Source organism: Octopus bimaculoides, chromosome 11 (genome assembly GCF_001194135.2).
Source record: "Octopus bimaculoides isolate UCB-OBI-ISO-001 chromosome 11, ASM119413v2, whole genome shotgun sequence".
NCBI lineage: Eukaryota > Metazoa > Mollusca > Cephalopoda > Octopoda > Octopodidae > Octopus > Octopus bimaculoides.
Window position 1 is genome coordinate 65,357,027 of NC_068991.1, and position 20,982 is coordinate 65,378,008.

The following is a 20,982-nucleotide window of genomic DNA, read 5'->3' on the forward strand; positions in this document are numbered from 1 at the left end:
AAAAAAAAAAAAAAAAAAAAGAGGAGAGACACAAAAAGTGGAAGGGCAAATAAAATAAAAAAAGAAAGTGTCATACATACTTTATTCCAGATGAGCACTGATTGAGCAGATGTCTACCAACACACACACACATTTATGTATACAGGTAGAGATATTAAAGGGTTGGATAGAATGCCTTGCAATATTCGTTCCTTTCCTTTTCACGCTGAGTTCAAATCCTGCTACGGCCATCTTTACCTTTCATTTTTTTTCATGGTCAATAAATAAAAAGTCCCAGTCTAGGGCAATGAATCAGCAGAGTTGTTAGAGTATGAAACAGGATGCCTTGTGGTATCTGTTCCGGATCTACGCATTTTGAGTTCAAATTCCATGGTGACACTTCTGTCAAAAGTTGTGACAGACAATATCAACAATTTGAAAAACCAAGTGTAGTCTTTGTTTCAGTCATTTGACTGCGGCCATGCTGGAGCACCGCCTTTAGTCGAGCACATCGACCCTAGTACTTATTCTATCGGTCTCTTTTTGCTGAACCGCTAAGTTACGGGAACATAAACACACCAGTATCGGTTGTCAAGCGATGGTGGAGGGACAAACACAGACACACAAACACACATACATATATATATATATACATATATACGACGGGCTCCTTTCAGTTTCCATCCACCAAATCCACTCACAAGGCTTTGGTCGGCCCGAGGCTATAGTAGAAGACACTTTCCCAAGGTGCCCAGGACTGAACCCGGAACCATGTGGTTGGTAAGCAAGCTACTTACCACACAGCCACTCCTGCGCCTAATCTTCTGAACTTTGTCATTTGACATGCTAAAAATAGCAGCCAAATTTTCCTCAGATTTAACATTTTACTATATTGCAAAAGGAGGGACATAGATAATGTAGTGCTTGATATACAATGTTTAAGTGAAGAATAAGATAGTCATGGGTGGACCACCTATGGCTAGACATCTGCTCAGCCAGAGCTCATCTGAAGTTAAGAAGCATATTTGATACTTTTGAGGACGGATACATATCAAAAGATTATCCCATATACTAAGTCTTGCTGTTGTTGTCTCTGTCCTCTAAGTTACTTAGGTTTTAGTGTACTTTAGCCAGTTGGTAACCTCTTGACCCTGTACGAATTTCTATTGCAGAATATAATTTGTACCTACACACTCACATATGATGTGTTGAAGCAGCTGTAGTCAATTGAACTATATACAGTAAATATTTCCTGCAGACCAACAGTGGGATAAAATGCAATGCTGAATCTGACTGGAAGCATTTGAATTAGGTCATTAATAAACAAAATTAACTACTGCTCTGCACAGTAATTAATCCATGCTGACCTACAGGCCCGATAAAAATATCAGAATAAATTATATTAAAATAATAGTTATAATAGTCCTTTCTACTGTAGGCACAAGGTCTGAAATTTGGGGGAGGGGGGTAGTTGATTACACCGACCCAGTACTCAACTGGTACTTATTTTATTGACCCTGAAAAGATGAAAGGAAAAGTCGACCTTGGAGTTTGAACTCAGAATCTGAAGATGGATGAAGTACTGCTAAGCATTTTGCTGGGCATGCATACAATTCTGTCAGTTGGTTGCATTATAATAATAGAAACAAGAGCACTCAGAGGGTGCAAACCTCCACCAAGGCAACATCAACGTCCTCTCAATGATTAGCCAGAGATGATTTTTAAAATGAAAATATCTGAAATAAACTAGACTGCTCTCACAAACAAGGAGACTAAAAATGAACCTGACCACTCTCAAAGATTAAGTCAAAAATCAGGAAAAATAATCAAAAATCCTTGTCCAGTACTGGATCAATCCCCAAATCTAATCAGTTTGTGCCAGTCACAAGGCCAAACATCCCTGAAAGTTTTGTCTGAATCCATCCAGCAGTTCTTGAGATATCTTGTCCACGGACAAACAAACAAACACAACTGAAAATACCGTCACCTGCACTAAGGCAGAGATAATAAGAATGGCTTCAAATTTTGGCAAAAAGGCAGTAATTTTAGTGAGTGAGGATTAGTTACAAGATTATTTATCTTGATTTACATTTGCATATTTTTGAAATAAGTAAAGATTGAAGTAAAACAAAATTTCATATTATATATTTTAGAGGATTAATAAAGCTTGTTGATTAGTTCTCATTAGTCATATTCATGCAAATTTTCACAATCAATTTTATGAATTAATCCCCAGCACAACGTAGAAAGCAAGCTTGCTAGTATTCTTATAATGACTGTCCTCATCTCCATGCCCTACCATTCTCTTACCTTAAATGTCAGATTTCTTGAGGAATATTACCTAGGAAAATCCTTCCTATATGGATTATTCTTTTTCTGGAAGATTTTAGGAGAGTCAAAAAGCTGGTGTTATTTTCTTATGCTAATAATGATTAAAATGTTACATTGAAGTAATATTTATGCATATCCAGCTGTAGAAACTCTGCCAAATTAGATTGGAGCCTGGTGTTGCCATCCGGTTTCACCAGTCCTCAGTCAAATCGTCCAACCCATGCTAGCATGGAAGGCGGACGTTAAACGATGATGATGATGATGATGATGTTGTGCCCTCCCCTCAAGAACTGAAGAATGTATGAAGATGTTAAATAAAACAAGCGATTGAAGCAAGTGAACTTACCAGCAAGATGTGAGAGATTAAAATATAACAAAAAGCAGTTATAATAATAAAAAATATTTTATTCAACTGGGGGTAAAGCAAGCAGATAGTTTGTGCAAATATAATTGCAATAAAAAAACAGAATATGAAATCAGTTTTATAGGAAAACCAGTAAAAATTGTGAGTAAATGAATACTCCATTAGTGATTAGCAATGCTTTGAGAACAAATCAGTTATTGAAATATATTTGAGAGCTGGAAGGTTTCTGATTAAATAAACTCAGATCATTTGAGAATTAAAAAGGTACCAATGAAACTATTGACAAAAGCATAGTTTTGATTTTTACACATTCTGTTTCTCTTACAAATTTTAACTACTTTCATTTGTTTTACATTTCAATAAAGCAAATGATTGTGGCAGGAAAATATTGAGGTTGGATGAAATAAAAATGGAAAAGTGAATGCCGCAGAATATGTTGTTTTGAACTATTTTAGAAAGACAGAGACAAACTATGAAATCAATAACATCATGGAACTGCAAATTCCATAGTTAATATTTACAGGTTTGTAGTAAATTATTGCTTGGTAAAGTAAAACAAAATTACCAGAACATGTTTAAAATTAATTTTTCACACAAAATGATGATTGCTTCTGCCTTCTTAGTAGCAATATTTTGTTACTATTAAGCATGATAGCTTAAAAAATGCTGGGGATGTGGGATGGGAAGAAGTAGCAGCATGCTTGTTTGAAAAGCAGCAGATATTCATAAAGAAACCATTTGAGGCATGAAAATGGAAGACAAAATATCATTGAAACAACAGTCAGAACAACATGGCTTATAACTGAAATGCAGTGATTTAATACTAATTACAGTGGGTGGAGTAAATACCCAAAGCTTTTTAGTTTAAATTATATTTGCATATGTTTCAACAAATAAATAGCAATATATACTGTTTTTAGCTTGTTTTTTTTTTTCACTTTCACACAATACTTTCTGGATCTGTTGACTTACAAATTCAAACAAACCAGATTAAGTTTTTTACCATCTGTCAAATTATTATCAGAGTAACAAAAGTATGAAATATATACATATAAAAAAAAAAAAAAGACTTAAGGGAAATACAAGCCCTTTTTGTAGAAATCTTGAAAGACAATTGAACTTCAGTTCAAATTAGCTTTTTATAAATATTTTATCACCCTAAATAAGATAAATGTTGGCGAAAACCATTGAGCAATGCAGATGGGGAGTTAAGCAAAATATATAAGATGATGTTGATGAATGGAAACAAAGAAGAAAAAAAAACTTATTGTATCATTTTAGATTGTTTAACCCATTACCTATCAGTGATCTCATATAAGATCACTTAAAAATTACAAATTTCGTAATTATCAGTCAATATTTACACATATCTAACCTTTTTGCTATATCTACTAGGTATATTTCTCTGATATTCAAATGAGGTTTGCTAATTTTTCACCCAATATCTCGCTTATTTCTATTCAAAACATTATTTCAATCATTCCAGCGTGTTTCTAAGGCTGTTTTATGCTAGAAATCAAAGTTTCATAAAAAAAAAATTCCAGTTAATAGAATTATTGGAGGTAATGGGTTAATGAGCCAAAAATATTTTGAGAAAAATCTCCCTTCTCAAATACAAGAAAACAATGAAAGAGTTTGGTAACATGCTAAAATGGCCTGTGATAATAATATATTTCTCTGAGCCCCTTGATTATTTTCTTCTATTTGAAAAGGGCAAATTTTCATGAGATATTACAAATTCATTAAACAAATTTCATGAAATTATACATCTTTTCCTCTTCGTTTTCATTTATTGATATCACCTTGTTTTGCTTAAAATCTCACCTACATTTCTCAGGTTTTAGCTAACACCTTTATTACACATATTGCAATGCTTCAAGCAAATTACAATACTATTTTGTCGTAACAGAGAGATTCATAATTAAGAAGTTAGTCCAAAACATAGAATTTACTTGATCTTTTCTGCTTTTATCTTGTGTATTAACACCCACCTCCTATAAAAGGTTGATGTTTGTGGTAAAAATAAAAGAAAGTTGGTGAAGGTTATTTTCTCAGTGAGTCAAATTTTGGTGTTATTAGATAAGTTTTAAAAACAAAAAAGCAGATATGCTATCTGTAAATTCAAAGATAATGTATTTCTTGGTTTTTCTTCGTAAGAATCTGTCAAATTGAAAATGCTTCAACTCTGAACAGCAAATACATTTATTGGTTTCTTGTTCATAGCTTTTTAAGTTCTTTTTAAAAAACCAGATAATAAACTCAAGCTAAGAGTTAGGATTGGTTTACAAGAAGAAAAAAAAAAAAGGAATCAAGTGGTAAGAAGTTTGCTTCCCAACCACATAGTTCCTGGTTCAGTCCCACTACTTGGCACCTTGGATATGTGTTTTTTACTACAGTCCTGGATTGACCAATGCCTTGTGAGTTGATTAGGTAGATGGAAACTGAAAGTCCATCACACACACACACACACACATATATATCTCGTCAGCATATCATATATCCGAAAAAGAAAAAAAACACTGTAAAGCATAGAGCAGTAATGTATTTATATGCAGTTAAGTCTATGTCTGGTCATAGAGTGACCAATGGTTTCACATCCTTGCAAAAACATTGGTCATGCTATGACTAGACATATATTTAACAGCTCACACATACACATATATTGTTATTATGTGAAACTGTCGTATGTCCAAATGTGGCTAGGTACATTTTTTTTTTCAATATTTCTTTTTGTTTGCAATAGCTGGTTCTTTTGGTCAAACTATCGTATCTCCAGCTGCTTCAGATGCCAAGATATCAGAAACTGTCAAAGTACAACAGTTTTGCTATGGAATGGTGAAACTATTTTTTCATTTTCTGAAAAAGCAACGTCTTGGATTTACACTACTTTTGCATACATAGCAACAGCATGATTCTGTATATATATATATATATATATATATATATATCTATGCAAGTGTCTTGTGTTGATGTTGTGCCCTCCCCACCTGCTTGACAACTGGTGTTAGTTTGTTTATGTCCCCATGACCTAACAGTTTGGTAAAAGAGACCAATAACATAAGTAACAAATTTTAAAAATAAAGTGCTGGGGTCAATCTGCCCAGCTAACTTTTTTAAGGCAGGGTATCAGTATGGTCACAGTCTAATGATTGAAACAAGCAAAATATATTCCTTTTTTTTTTTTAATTGTCAGAAATAACTACTTGTAATATATTGAAGTTAAATTCAGTTGACTATACTGCACCGCCTTCAAAAATTAATTTAGCATGTAATCAAAAGATGACTAAGAATGTCTAACTTTGTATAAGCAGTGGGGTCAATTACAGTAAATACAGTATGTATTTAGAGATCATTGTAGGGTTTGAACTTAGGTTATAAAGATACATAACTAAATACTACAAGGCATTTGATTCAGCACTACTGTTTCTACCATTTACTGCCCTAAAAATTGTTTCAAATTTTGGCACAAGGTCTAGCAATTTTAAGGGGAGCAGCGTTAGTTAATTACATGAACCTCATTGTTAAACTGGTACTTATTTTATCAACCCTGAAAGGATGAAAGACAAAGATGGCCTTGGTGATATTTTACTGAAACACACTGTCTTTGTTTCATCTAATTTTGAAAGTACTGAAGAATTTAGGAAAATAACCGATTATTAAGCTGGTGTTTGAAACAAATTAACTTGAAATTTCAATGGAAAGTTATAATTTATACGACCTTCAAAACAGGAAATTGTACTATTGACCCAGGGTGGTCTCAAACAGGTAGACACCAAAAGGGTTACAGAGCAAGAAGAAATGCCACTAAGGTATACAAACAATTCCTGCCAGCTCATCATCTTCCTTACTACACTATGATTGCTAACTAAAGTACAAGGTCACTTATTTTAGAGTGGAGACAGAGTACAATCGATGAGATTACACAGTCCTTTGCTAGTTACCTATTTTATCAAAGCTGGAAAGATGAAATGCAAAGTTGGTCTTGGCAGAATTTGAATTCACAATATAATTAAACAGAATGAGGCATTTATACCATCTGTTATTTACTATCCTAATAATAGGGTTCTTTTTTCTAATTTAGGAACAAGACTAGTAATTTTTTGGGGAAGATGTTAGTTGATACCATGGCCCCATTAATAGACTGTTTCTTTATTTTATCAATCCTGAAATGATGGAAAGCAAAAACAATCTTGATAGGATTCAAACTCAGAACATTATTTAAGAGTACAAAGTATTTATTCCAGGCCATACGATCTGTTATCACCATAATAACGATACTTACACTCTTTCTTTAGCTTTAGTATAAAAACACCAACAGAAAACAAACATTCCATTTTCTTTCATGAGCAAGGATGAGTATTATATAACCTCTTGTAAAGGTGTCTAAATGGGAAGAAAATGAAAAATTAGAAAGTGAAAAAAAACTATGCTAGGTATAAACATAGCTATATTCTTTTAGGTTCAGTTCCACTATGTAGCACCTTAGGTAAGTGTCTTCTTTGGTAGACTTAAGAATGAGATTTTATAGTTGGAAATTATATTAAATCTGTTGTGTGTGTGTGTGTATATATATATGTGCCAGCATGGAAAACAGATGTTAAATGATGATGATGATATATGCATGTATGTGTGTGTGTGTATGTGTTTATATGTTGGGATTTCAAATTGTACCCCTTCATATCAAAACGCTAACAGCTGTCTGATGTGCAGACAAGGCTGTGATTAAGAAATTTGGTTTGTAGCTATATCGCTTCAAGCTTGATCTTGTTGTGTGGTACTTTGAGCATGTGTCTTCTGCTATTACCTTGAGTCAACATAAGGGTGAAATTCAATAGACCAGAACCCATCATTTTATATATATATATGGATTTTTACCGATATAAACTAATTAACTAGTAAGTGGGGAAAAAAAGTTGCTTCTCAACCACATAGTTCTGGGTTCAGTTCCATTGTGTGGCACTGTGGGCAGACAGAAACCGAAAGAAGCCTGTGTTCAGCCCAGTGTGGCCAATAAAGAAAGTTATGAAGTATTAATGGTCAACTTATCGAGTTATCTCCCTTGACTCCTTTGTCCACCATGCATGAAACTTACAAGAACAATGGAATAATTACCAGACAAAACCCTAGGGTCAATACAATTGATTAAGACCTTCAAAGGGTGTACCCCAGCATGACTGGAGTACACCCTTTGAAAGCTAGTAAAAGAATGGAAAAGAAATGCTACGGTTGCTTTTTTTCCCCCTACATAGTGTATTTTAGGACTACACATTCAACATTCTTCCTTTTTTTTTAGAAAAAAAAAGGTGTAATTTGAGGGTGTTTTGCTGCTATGACTAGCAGTTTGAGGGTTTTGATTAACAACTTTTTATAATGGCCTACTTCAGATGTGTTTATGGCTTATATGTTAATCATATCTTACAGATAATAATATCCTTGCATACCCACCACCTATCTTTTTTTCCCGTCCCTGACAATGTTTATGTAAGCAAAAATCAAATTATTACAAAAGACTGTTTAAAAGCCATCAACTGTTCATGGCCTGGGTTAGAAGCTCACTTCTAAACCAAATGGTTTTGGGTTCAGTCCCTTTGCACAGCACCTTGGGTAAGTGTCTTTTACAAAAACCCCAAGCCAACCAATGCCTTGAGAGTGAATTTGGTAGATGGAAACTGTATGGAAGCCCATCATATGTACATATGTGTGTGTGTGTGTGTGTGTGTGTGTGTGTTGGTACTGGTCCCCCCTGCCACATGACAATTGGTGTTGGTTTGTTTATGTTCTTGTAACTTAACAGTTCAGCAAAAAAGGCCAACAGAATAAGTGTTAGCCTTCAAAAGAAAAAAAAAAAAAAAAAAAAAAAAAGTAGAAGTTGATTCAAGATGGTGCCTCAGCATGGCCACAATCCAGTGACTGAAACAAATAAAAGAAAATAAAAGATAAATGCTTGAGACTCAAAGAGAATATTCCAGTGGTCCACCTGCAACCAATCCTTAGCATAGAAGCTCCCTTATTGGTTTAGTTGTATTAGCAAGTAAATAAAGCCAAGTACATTGAACCTGAATCTAAGAGGGAGTTCAAAACTAGGTCTCAGTGAAATACTTTACTGATATTTTGTATAATGATTTTCATCGAAATCAACCAGTAACAAGTAAAATTTGAGCCAACAGCCCTAAGACCTCAAACTAAATACCATGAAGAATTTTGATTCTTTGAAAACAAACATCTGAAAGCCGAGTAATCAGCTGTGTCAGCCTTATCAAACTTTTGCTGAACCTTTCTGCCTCACTCTCAAGTCTACCAAACAACCATAAGGGTCAGGCCAACATTTCTTATTCAGACTGATGATTATTTATTACATAGGCACAAGCCACAAACTTTTGGAAGAAGTACTTATATTTCACCTCATACCAAGACTAAAAAAAAAACAGCCCCTGCTGACCAAACATAACACTATGATTGATATCAACTGTCATTGATAATTTTGAAAAATCAAACATTTAAAAACTATTTATTGACAGTGAAACAATAGCTGTTGCTGTTTATGAGGATAGCCATGGGTCAGTTTTGCTATATTACACACAGAACAGAAGTAGATAACCAAAGATGTTAAGCTGAACAGATCTTTGTTACAACACCCACCCTATTTCACTAACCAAGATGATTATTTGGTTAAGGATTATAATCATGGCATTTTGGTCTAAAATGTGATCACATTTTGAAAACTGGTAAAATAGTCATTGATAAAGATTTAGCTGTTACACTGTAAGGGTTGAAGGAGAACATAACATTTTCTTCACTGGAATGCAACAGCTCACATTCTTGGTTAAAATAGCACAACATGATAAATTGGTTTACACAATGCTTGGAAATTCTTAACTGCTGCAACTTTAATAGCAAATAACCAGCAGAACTGAATAAGCTTTGGTAAAATGTGAACACAAAATAATGAAGCACTAATTAATTAAACAGTGCAGTAGGGTTGACTTTGTAACAAAGGTTTGTCTTCCCTTAATACCTGATTTCAGCTGCTCAAAAGAACTGTGTGAGTATTAAAAAGAACCATGTGAAGCATCTGCAGGATACGGAACTTCAAGGAGTTATTAAACTGGGAATCATAGACTGGAGTAACCACTCACTGAACCAGTGGTCCAAAAATAAAAAGGGGGAATAAAAGTACATTCTAAATTTAACAATTTGTGCCCAAAACTCTCTTGCAAAAGAACGTGTTAAATCTCTGATCAAGCTCCTTTATTTTCCGATTTCAATTCCAGTATTTTTTTTTTTTTTTTTTTTTTTCTGTTGCACCAGACAAAAGAAGAATATGGTTGGGATTAAAACATAAAAAATGAACACAAGATGAATAATAGATATTAGAAGCTTGATACTGTTATAGATAGATATTTTAAAGAATGACAAACATTACCACTATTGTATAGTTTGCTTTAATAAAAAGATATGAAGTTAAGTTTATTTTCTTTCTGTTTCTTTGGCCAAAAAAAAAAAAAAAAATGAAACATTTGGAATGTGTTTATTTTTTAAATAGAATTGTTCAGGAGTATCTTGGGATTTTAGTTTTGGAATGGACTGGATATATTTATTTATTGTTGTCATCATAAGACTTTATTGGGCAAGACTAGACGCAGGGAACTCACAAATGTGTAAAAAAAAAAAATTTTTTTTAAACTGGGGGAGCAATTTGGCAAGGAGCTAAGCTGTTGTGTTACATACTTTCATACACATGTGAAATGGGGGTGAGAGAGAGAGAGAGAAAGAATATAGGGAAGACAAAGGGTGTATAAAAGAAAGTAAAGTTTAAAATATATTCAACTCCTAATGTTTTCAAGTTAAATATATAATTTAACATTTTTTTTTTTTTTTCCAGTGTCATTACCATTAACCAAGAACATATCTCGGCTCTAGTTCTTGTGGATACACAGAGAAGACTGCTACTGCAGGAGGGTATGTATAAGGACACATGAACTTTGTTGCTTTAAAGTGTCTCCAAAGCATTATGAAACATCGCTTTATCTTCCGTAGGATCTGTAATACAAAATATTGAAATATAAGCAAGCTGTTATCAAAGATATTGTTACTAAAAAAAAAAATGTTCTTTTACATAAATTTAGCAAACATTGAATGATGATTGTTTTACAATAAGAAACACATCTGATGTCTTAGCTACCTGTTCAGTCCTTATATCAATGATTGCTTGAGAGAACTATATCTACCTTCATCATTATGGTTTCACACAGGTTGTATATGTCAGCTGTTTTATAGCTTTACAACAAATAACCTCACAAAGAAAGTTTTGTGGAAACAAGCAAACTAGTAACCGATTGAAACCCAGATCAAGAAGAGGCTGGAACACACCCTATGAAAACTTGTTTCCAATAGAACAAGGAAAGCTCACCAATGGACAACACTCCCAAGGAAGACACAAACATGATAGACCAAAAACAACATGGAGAAGATCCACCGAAACTGAAGCATTGGCAGAAGACAATTGCAATCTCGTTAGTGCCCTGTGTTCCATATGGAGTTATAGGAGCCAGATTTGTATGAAAACACAGTCAAATTTGTACCTAACCACAGAAGCAGATTTGTACAAAAACGCCATGCCAGGTTTGTACCAAAGTACCAATCAAGGTTTATACTGAAGTACAGAACCAGATTTGTTGTCATTATCTTAGCTACACATCTTTACTATATGTTTTTATGCCTTCTATTGAATAAACTAAAATCACCAGTCAAAGAGAAACAGCACAGAATGGTCATAGTTCCAGCCCAGCTCTTCTCCTTTGGCAAACATAAGTTAAAAAACAGAAGTTTATAATAGCATTGAACTTAGGAATCAGTATTCTCATCTGTTCTACAATTGCAAAATAGATTAAAGATTTGCTTTTCATTTTGCTTTCTTATTTGCTTTTCTTATTTTGATTACAATGTCAAGATATCTTCCTGTATAGCATGATACCCCAGAAAACAGAAGTAGCTCAAAGAATTCTCTCTCTAAATGTCACGATATCAATAGATTTTTTCATGTCTGGCTTTAAATGTTTGACTTTAAATGCCAAAAATTTACTAATAAAATAATCATTATCATCAATGACTCATGAAAGCATATGACCTAGTAGTTAGTGTGTTACACTCATGAGATTGCAATTGTGGATTTGATTCCTGTACTGGGCACTGCATTGTATTCTTGAGCAAAACACTTCATATCATATTGCTCCAGTTCACTCAGTAGTAACCCTGTAACAGACTGGCATCCTGATCAGGGAGAATATTGTGATCTCAGTCACCTATATCGCCATGAAAGTGGATGACTAGCCCTATGAATTCTAGGACTCAAGATGGTACTTACTTATCAGTGACTCACAATTTGTCATCCTGGCATAAAACAAACATATCATAAATAAATTATGAAAAATATTTGAGATATGTCAATGAAGAACCCAGACGAGTCGTAACATGCTGTGACACCTAACCAACCCAAATCAGCTTGAAAAAAACAAAGGGACACACATTCTCTCATACACACGTACACACACACACACACCAAAAATATCAGACAAAAAATATGTAAATTAGGATTATACATTTTTGTTTGATTGCTACTATACTCTGTGATTAATTCACTAACCAATCAATTGATGAATAACCTTGGATTTACAGTTCATATGGATTGCTTGGTAGATTTGACCAATTCAGATTCCTATATTCTTTACTTGACACTTTGTTACACAGGTGCTTTTTTTTTTTTTTTCACAGTGAGTACTGAGTGACGTATTCACCTGGATTTCTTCAATCATTCAAACCCACCTGTCCACCCACACAGCATTTGTACCTTTTCCCAAAATATTAGGCTAGTGAGTAAAAACTATTGAAGTAAGAAATCAAAATTGGACCATGAAGACTTACCAGATTAGTACCAATGTGTGTGTGTGTGTGTGAGTGTGAGTGTGTGTTATATCTTACACACACAAATGAAATGATAGATATCAATAATACAAGAATTAATATATAACTTTTAAGCAAAAGATATTGTCATCAAATAATCAACATATATATATATAAGGGATACTAGTCTTTAAGAAAGACTAGTTTACAAGCTGAAAAATGACAAAGTAAACATGATAAATGTTAACATCAAAGAGGCAGAAAACAATATCAAGCTGACACATGATTATATCACATGCACCAAGCAATAATATCAGACAGGCAGCATATCAATATCAAGCAGATATTTGATCACACAAAGCAGATAAATGATATCTGGCTAACTGGTAAATTATAGTATCAAGCAGGTGATAATATCAAACATGCAAATAGTGATATTGAACAAAGCAATGATACAAAAAGCAAATATTGATAATAATAAGAAAAATATTAATAGTAATAATAAAAATTAATGAAATTATACAAGTTTAAAGGATTTAGTACAGTTTTATTAGGAGATGTTAATTAATGCCACATGTTTAGCAGTTAAACTATTAGTCAGTGAAATCAATCAAGCCATGTCTTATTAGTGAAATTACTATTTAAATAAGTCAGAGATCTCATAAGTATAATTAGTTAAGTTTCTATGCAAGTTGTATTAATATAACCAGTTTAATTAATTAGATTAATAAGACCATTCTAGTGAGAATTTTAGTGTCATCATTTCTTTAGATGTTTGTTTATCAGTGAGAAGAATCAAGCTACAAGTCCCTAAATTTGAGATTAGTTATTAATTTAGTGTGGAGACGCAATGGCCCAGTGGTTAGGGCAGCGGACTTGCGGTTTCGATCCCCAGACCGGGCGCTGTGTGTGTTTATTGAGCGAAACACTTAAGCTCCACGAGGCTCCGGCAGGGGGTGGTGGCAACCCCTGTTGTACTCTTTCGCCCCAACTTTCTCTCACTCTTTCTTCCTGTTTCTTGAGTAACGCTGCGATGGACTGGCGTCCCGTCCAGCTGGGCGGGACACATACGCCAAAGAAACCAGTAAACCGGGCCCATGAGCCTGGCTAGGCTTTGAAAGGGCGACGTTTATCGTTATTTATTGAGTGAAATCACATTAACTTTATCGTTTATGTTTCTATCTAATTTACAGTTTCACCATTTCTTTTCAGTTTCTTCATATCCATATCTCATCATGCCCTTTTCTTTACATTTTTACTTTGGTCTGATAGTCTTAACTCTTCATCTACTTTTAATACGAACCATAAAAAAGACAATGAGTGAGCCTCTATGTAGTTGTTCAACCTGCTAGAATTGGCAGTCAAATATCCTTAAAATTACATCCTAATGTTTTAAATAAAAAAGGACACACTAGATAATGTAGCATTTCACATATTTATAAGAAAGGCTGAATAATCTTAACTGGTATAGGCACAGGAGTGGCTGTGTGGTAAGTAGCTTGCTTACCAACCACATGGTTCCGGGTTCAGTCCCACTGTGTGGCACCTTGGGCAAGTGTCTTCTACTATAGCCCCGAGCCGACCAAAGCCTTGTGAGTGGATGTGGTAGACGGAAACTGAAGAAGCCTGTCGTATATACGTATATATATGTATGTGTGTGTATATGTTTGTGTGTCTGTGTTTGTCCCCCCCAACATCGCTTGACAACCGATGGTGGTGTGTTTACGTTCCCGTAATTTAGCGGTTCGGCAAAAGAGACCGATAGAATAAGTACTAGGCTTACAAAGAATAAGTCCTGGGGTCGATTTGCTTGACTAAAGGCAGTGCTCCAGCATGGCCGCAGTCAAATGACTGAGAAACAGCACAGAATGGTCATAGTTCCAGCCCAGCTCTTCTCCTTTGGCTAACACGAGTTAAAAAAAGGGAAGTTTATAACAACATTGAACTTAGGAATCAGTATTCTTATCTGTTCTTAAGCTACAATTGCAAAATAGATTAAAGATTTGTCAGGAAATTACTCAACAAAACTATAAAGAGATTGGATTGCTGAGTCCATTTTTGGAATATGGTAAAGTATTACCCTTGTAGCAAATATAATCCTTTCTTATTTTGATACAAGGCCAGCAATTTTGAGGGGAGGAGTCTAGTTGATTACATTGACCCTAGTACTTAACTGGTACTTATTTTATCCTTTTGCCTTTCATCCTTTCAGGATGAAAGGCAAAGGTGACCTAGACAGAATTTGAACCGAGAATGTAAGTACAGGTGAACTACTATTAATCATTTTGTCCGATGAGCAAACAATTCTATCCCCCACCTTACTAGCAGCAGATATTATTATTATTACTATTATTAATGTGGCAAGCTGGCAGAATCATTAACATCACAATCATATCTTACAGATGTTTCTGCTGTAAGGAACTGTGCACCCAGTGTGACATTATGACTTCCTCAGAACCATTTGAATGACTTCATTCAAATAGCTCTGAGGAAGCTACACGATATTGCACAGGTACTCATCTTTGTGCACATAATTCCTTATAGCAGAAACATGTTTAACCCTTTCATTACCATATTTTTTTTTTTTTAGATGCTCTGTGATTCTTTTAATTAATCTTAAATATAACAAAGAATTTAGTAAAATAACTTAGTTACCATTAAGCGAGTGTTAAGAACATAAATTGCGACTAAGTTTTGGTGGAAGATTTTAATTCAAAATTTACGAAAACAAGACAATTGTGCTACAGAGCCAGAGGTGGTTTCAGCCGGGTTGGTATCAAAAGGGTTAAGCTTATAAAAGTGCTTACATAACTTCTGTTCTTTCATCATTTACTTATCAATATTGCACTCTGTGCTTACTCGCCGCTTTCTATAAGAGTCCAGAGCAGGGAAAATCTAACAATTCCCTTTCTCACTGCCAGTCCATACACATATTGAGTTCTAACACCTAGTTATTGGCACCATTGTAGGTAAGCGAAATCCTAAAACGTATGTGTGTGTGTGTGTGTATATCACATAGCTATTTATAGTGTTGTAGGTTTTACATATCTAACAACACCTCATCTACTGTTTAACAATCTATGTCTGTAAGTTATTAATCTGTGTTTAGATGTAAATGCATACTATATTAATACATTTCTAACTAATATCACAAAATATATATAGGTCATTAATGAATGTATATTAGTATATGATGGGGGTATTAATGTTAAAATGTAAATTTGTAATAATATTAATTAGTTTTAATTAACACAGAAGATTAATTAATACTACTGAATTTCAAATACAAAGGTAAAACAATGACAAGCAACATATATTTGCCATCTTTAAATATTTTTTGACATGCATTCAAGATGCAAGACAGAAAATTTGCAGGGTGGTTGAATTAAGAGACAGGCAGCAGGTAATAGGAAGAGAATATAGAATTGAAACCTTTGTCTAGGGTCCTGTTAAATAGAGACAAGGAGCCGGAGGTGTAAAGCCAATTATGAAGGCTTCTTTTAGAATTTGCATAGAAACACGAGCACCATGCCCAAGTTTCTTCTTAATCTGAAAATTCAACAAAACAAAGAAATATATGTAGATATAAGAGATGAGACAAATAAGAAATATGAATAAAAAAATATATGTGATGTGTGTTTGTTGTTGCAGTAGTAGTAGTGGTGGTGGTGGTGGTGGTGGTATAGTTTCTTTCCTTTTCACCTTTTGCACATTCATTGGACTGTGATAAAGAATTGGTGTTAGATTGTAAGCTGGAGAATCAATAGCTCAAATAAGACTCAGGTATCTGGGACAATGCTATTCCTTCACACACAGATGATATAGAGTTTTTCAATCTACAGAGAAATAGTTAAAATTGACATGTTTCTATGTCTCCAATGTAGATTTACATACAATATCTCACACTTGTGTGGACTGGATTCCCAACTGAAAGGCCTCTCATATTAAAGTGTTAAACATTTATAATATGAAAATTAGTAGCCCCCAGCTCCTTGGAGCTACTGGATTAGGTGTGAATATAAACAGATTAGCTACTTGTTTCTTTGGGACTGGTCAAGAGATAAGACCACAATAAAGGTCAAAAATCAACTTAAGGCTGTTTGTGTTTTTCTCTCAATCCACAGAGAAATAGGTAAATGTGACATGTCTACAGGTTTACATATACATACATACATACATATATGGTTTGGCTTCGTGCTCTTGCTTGATGGGACTGGGTGGGGGGTCATTCCAAGTGGGTGATCCCAGAGCTGCCATCATGTGTAGAACCAATTTCAGTCCCTGTTTCATATATGTATGGTTTCCTTATCTGTACACTCAATAACCTCTGTTCCTCTGAACTAGCTCGCTACATACTTCCTCCAACACATTCATCATTAGCATTAATTTAGCATTAAACACCTCTTCCAGCCCTTCTTCTCCAGACTAGAACCGACTCAAATTACTTCTCTGCTCATTTTTTTTTTTTTAATCAACATCGTTGTAGAAAGAGCAATGCTAACGAGAATTTTCAGTGTCTCAAAGACTGGCGAAAAGAAGAGGGGTGGGACATTATCTTCAGGAAAAAGTCATGCCCTCAAATGCTTTCAACAAAGTACAAACGCCTAAAGATACCCTAGGAGCTGCCAAATAATGGTATCAAGTTAGGTGATGGAATAAGTCTACTTTCTAAATATTGACATACAAATATTTAAGCTGAACATCAACCATATCAATCTTACCAGTCTGCCAGGGACTGCAAAAGACTATGGGCCCTGTCTCCTCTCTTTTGACTTTACTGTAAAAAATTAAACTAAAACCTGTATCTAGTAGTGACCTCCTGAACCTTATTTTACCATATACCTGGCACTCCACTGGTGCTACGGTATAGAGAAAAATAAGCTATCCACCGGTAAACCAGTGTTATGGGCTCAAAGGGTCAAGGCTGCAATCTTACAACATGACTGCATATTTAAAAAACTCACTAAGCAGCCACATGGTTTTGGACATTAGTAAAATAACCTATCTTGTTAGCACTAAATGATTCCTGAATTATCTTGTTGAGATAAAGTAGCACAGATGAAATAACAGAGACATCTTATAGCACACAATTTCAGCAACATGGTTGTCTCAAATGATATATAGCTCAGATATCATAGGTGAGCCTGTCTCCTTTTCATTCCAAACTGGTGTCTATTATACTCACTATCATTTACTACAGCTGTGCTGTGTCTTAACGAAGACCTTAATACTCTGGTCTCTGTTTGTTGAGGTCAATCAGTAATTCTAAATATTTTACACTCCAGAGTTACCTTGGTTGCACACCTCATCTCTAATCCCTACATTGCTATGGTATAACAATAATATAGTTTTACACTATAGGGATAATACTAATATAGAGAAATTCAAAGGACAGTGAACGCCATCTATACCTTCTTTAACCATTCTCCATTCACTCATGGAAGTCACACAATTTTTAGAATCACTGATTATAGTTGAAACTGTAAATTTCTCCTCAACTTCATGGCTAAATAGTTAATCATTGGTAAGTCAAGCAGCTATAAAGATTTGCTACAAAATCATCTTGAACAGCAAGGTGAATGAATGAGTGTGTGTGTATAATAATTCTACATTTTTCAGTTGGTACTATTTTCTTGTTCAACAGGTCATTACACACATTACATGTGTGTGTGTGAAGAAAAATTTATCAATAGAAGAGTAACAGCAAATCAATGAGCGTGGTCCCACACCCTGGAACTTAAAAGAAAATGAAAGACCACATGGGCATGAAAGGAGGAAATTTTGTTACTCCTATTTCAGTGTGGACAGTGGTGAAAAGAAAACAAAAAAATGTTCAGACTGCCACTGTATATTTATACAATAAACCATAATTTGAGTACATCACATGATTCTCAACCGAGGGGAGGAGCAGAATAACTTGAGTAATGCTTCTGTGGGTTACATATCACTATCTCAACCAGTGTTGAACTGGAGTTAAACAACCACTAACTACTTCCATCACCATTGCATTGAATGTCCACTTTTCCATGTTTGCATGGATCAGATGAATTTGTTAAGGCAGATTTTCTGCAGCTGGGTGCCCTTCCTGTCACCAACCTTTGCCTGTTTCTAGACAGAGTAATATTTCCCCATGGCCAGACATGTTTTTCATGGAAGAGTGACGATGATGCTTGTTTACAATCATCACATGATATCAAGAGAAGAATACAAACATACACACACAAACTCATGTATATATAATGGGCTTTTTTCTACCATATCTTTTTCTACCCAGGGCTATAGTATAAGACACTTGCACCTATGCAGTAGGGTTGAACCTAAGACCACATGCTTGAGAAGTAAGTTTCTTAACCACACAGTCATGCTTTTATCATTTACTTGTTTCAGTCATTAGACTGTGGTCATGCTGGGGCACCACTATGAAGAATTTTAGTTAAACGAATTGGTCCTAGAACTTATTTCTTTAAAACCCTGGTACTTATTTTATTAGTTTCTTTTGCTGAACTGCTAACTTACAGGGATGTAAACACACCAACACCAGTTGTCAAGTGGTAGAGGTGGTGATGGTGGCGGAAACACAAACACTCACATATATACATACATACATGATGGGCTTCTTTCAGTTTCTGTCCATCGAATCCACTTGGTAGGCCTGAGGCTACAGTAGAAGACACTTGCTCAGGGTGCCAGGTAGTGGGACTGAACCTGGAACCATGTGGTTCTGAAGCAAACTTCTTACCACACAGCTATGCTTACACTGTGTAGAAATACTGATGTAATTACATACAAAAGTTAGTGGAATGACAGAAGTAACACAACCCTCTCCTAAATATCTTACAGCATTCAAATTTATCTCTTTCTATTCTCAGTTCAAATCCCATGGAAGATGGACTTGTCTTTTATCTTTCAAGGGTCAATAAATTTAGTATCTAACATATATACTAGGCCATATTCAATCAGCTTATACTTTTCTCCATTAAATTCTTGGCTTTATGCCAATTTGAGAAAACCATTATTAATATATGAATATTCGTGTAATAATATCAACAATTTATGCTTTGGTGTTTAACACTTCTGGGTTCAAAAGCCATTAAAGGTTAGATTATTATTTCCATGAATTTCTCTGTCTTTCCTTCTTTCTCGTTCATTGTAGTAATAGCTTGATAAACTAAAAATTACTTGTTAATTATACAGAGTCTCAGTCAATCATACTATACAACCCTTCCTTCCACCTCTTATTGAAATTGGTCACTGTGCCAAGTAAAATATAATGTATACTAAACAAAAATTAAAAATTAAAAATCAATATTGATGCATGTAAACATATGGGGTGATCGAAATGTAAGCATAATACAATGAAGGACTTCAATGATGGTAGTAGTGGTAGTAGTAGTAGTAGTAGTAGTAGTAGTAGTAGTAGTGATAATGGTGGTAATAGTAGTAGTAGCAGTGTAGCCTCAGTAAGCTGTACTTGAGTTGATTTATGACATAAATGTAATTAAGTGAATATCTAAGAAGAGACAGAGGTTAAAAACCTTGGTTAGGGGATTCTGTAGCTCGGGTCTCTAATGTTATGTTGTACATTCTACACACAATGGTTTACTGGTTTACCATGTAGAGTAGGGCTTCTCAACCACTTTTTCATCTATGGACCCCTTTGATTACTATTTCATTTTAGTGGACTCCCGTAGCCATTCGATGTTTAAAACTAGTTTTATAGATATTTCTCTCAGAATTTGTATTTTGTTTTTCACACATTCACTTGTGTAGTTTGAACTATGTAAAAACATTAGAGAAAGAAATCCAGCCGTTTCTTGCAATAAATATGCTTAAGGCAAAATTTTTTCATGGACCCTTAATATACTACTGTGGCTCCCCCTTTACTAGTCTGCTTGTGTTGACCACTGCCACTACCACCACCACCACCAAGGTTATATGGGCTGCCAAGGACCATATGGGCCCCAGTTGAGAACCACTAATGTAGAGTGTAGTGTGGGGCTCTAAAGACATGGTATGTGGGTTTTAGTGTAGCTGTAAGGACAGTGTAGTGGAGGCACAATGGCCCAGTGGTTAGGGCAGTGGAATCGTCGTCGTAGGATCGCGGTTTCGATTCCCAGACAGGGCGTTGTGAGTGTTTATTGAGCGAAAACACCTAAAGCTCCACGAGGCTCCAGCAGGGTGTGGTGGCGAACCCCGCTGTACTCTTTCACCACAACTTTCTCTCATTCTTACTGTTTCTGTTGTACCTGTATTTCAAAGGGCCAGCTTTGTCACACTCTGTGTCACGCTGAATCTCCCCCCGAGAACTACGTTAAGGGTACACGTGTCTGTAGAGTGCTCAGCTACTTGCACGTTAGTTTCACGAGCAGGCTGTTCCGTTGATCGGATCAACTGGAACCCTCATCGTC

General features: G+C 35.0%; 1 protein-coding gene across 3 annotated transcripts in view; it reads right to left on the reverse strand.

Moving 5' to 3' along the window:
* Positions 1 to 10,100: 10,100 nt before the first annotated feature.
* Positions 10,101 to 20,982, reverse strand: part of LOC106870965 (uncharacterized) — a 55,045-nt gene continuing 44,163 nt past the window's right edge. For 2 of the 3 annotated variants that reach the window (XM_052971901.1, XM_052971903.1), the window contains one exon: positions 10,101 to 10,714. In XM_052971901.1, the coding sequence (XP_052827861.1) occupies positions 10,568 to 10,714 (147 nt within the window). In that variant the 3' untranslated portion in view covers positions 10,101 to 10,567. Of the gene's footprint in view, positions 10,715 to 16,006; positions 16,124 to 20,982 lie in introns of all 3 variants that reach the window. The other variant, XM_052971902.1, reaches the window with a different exon arrangement.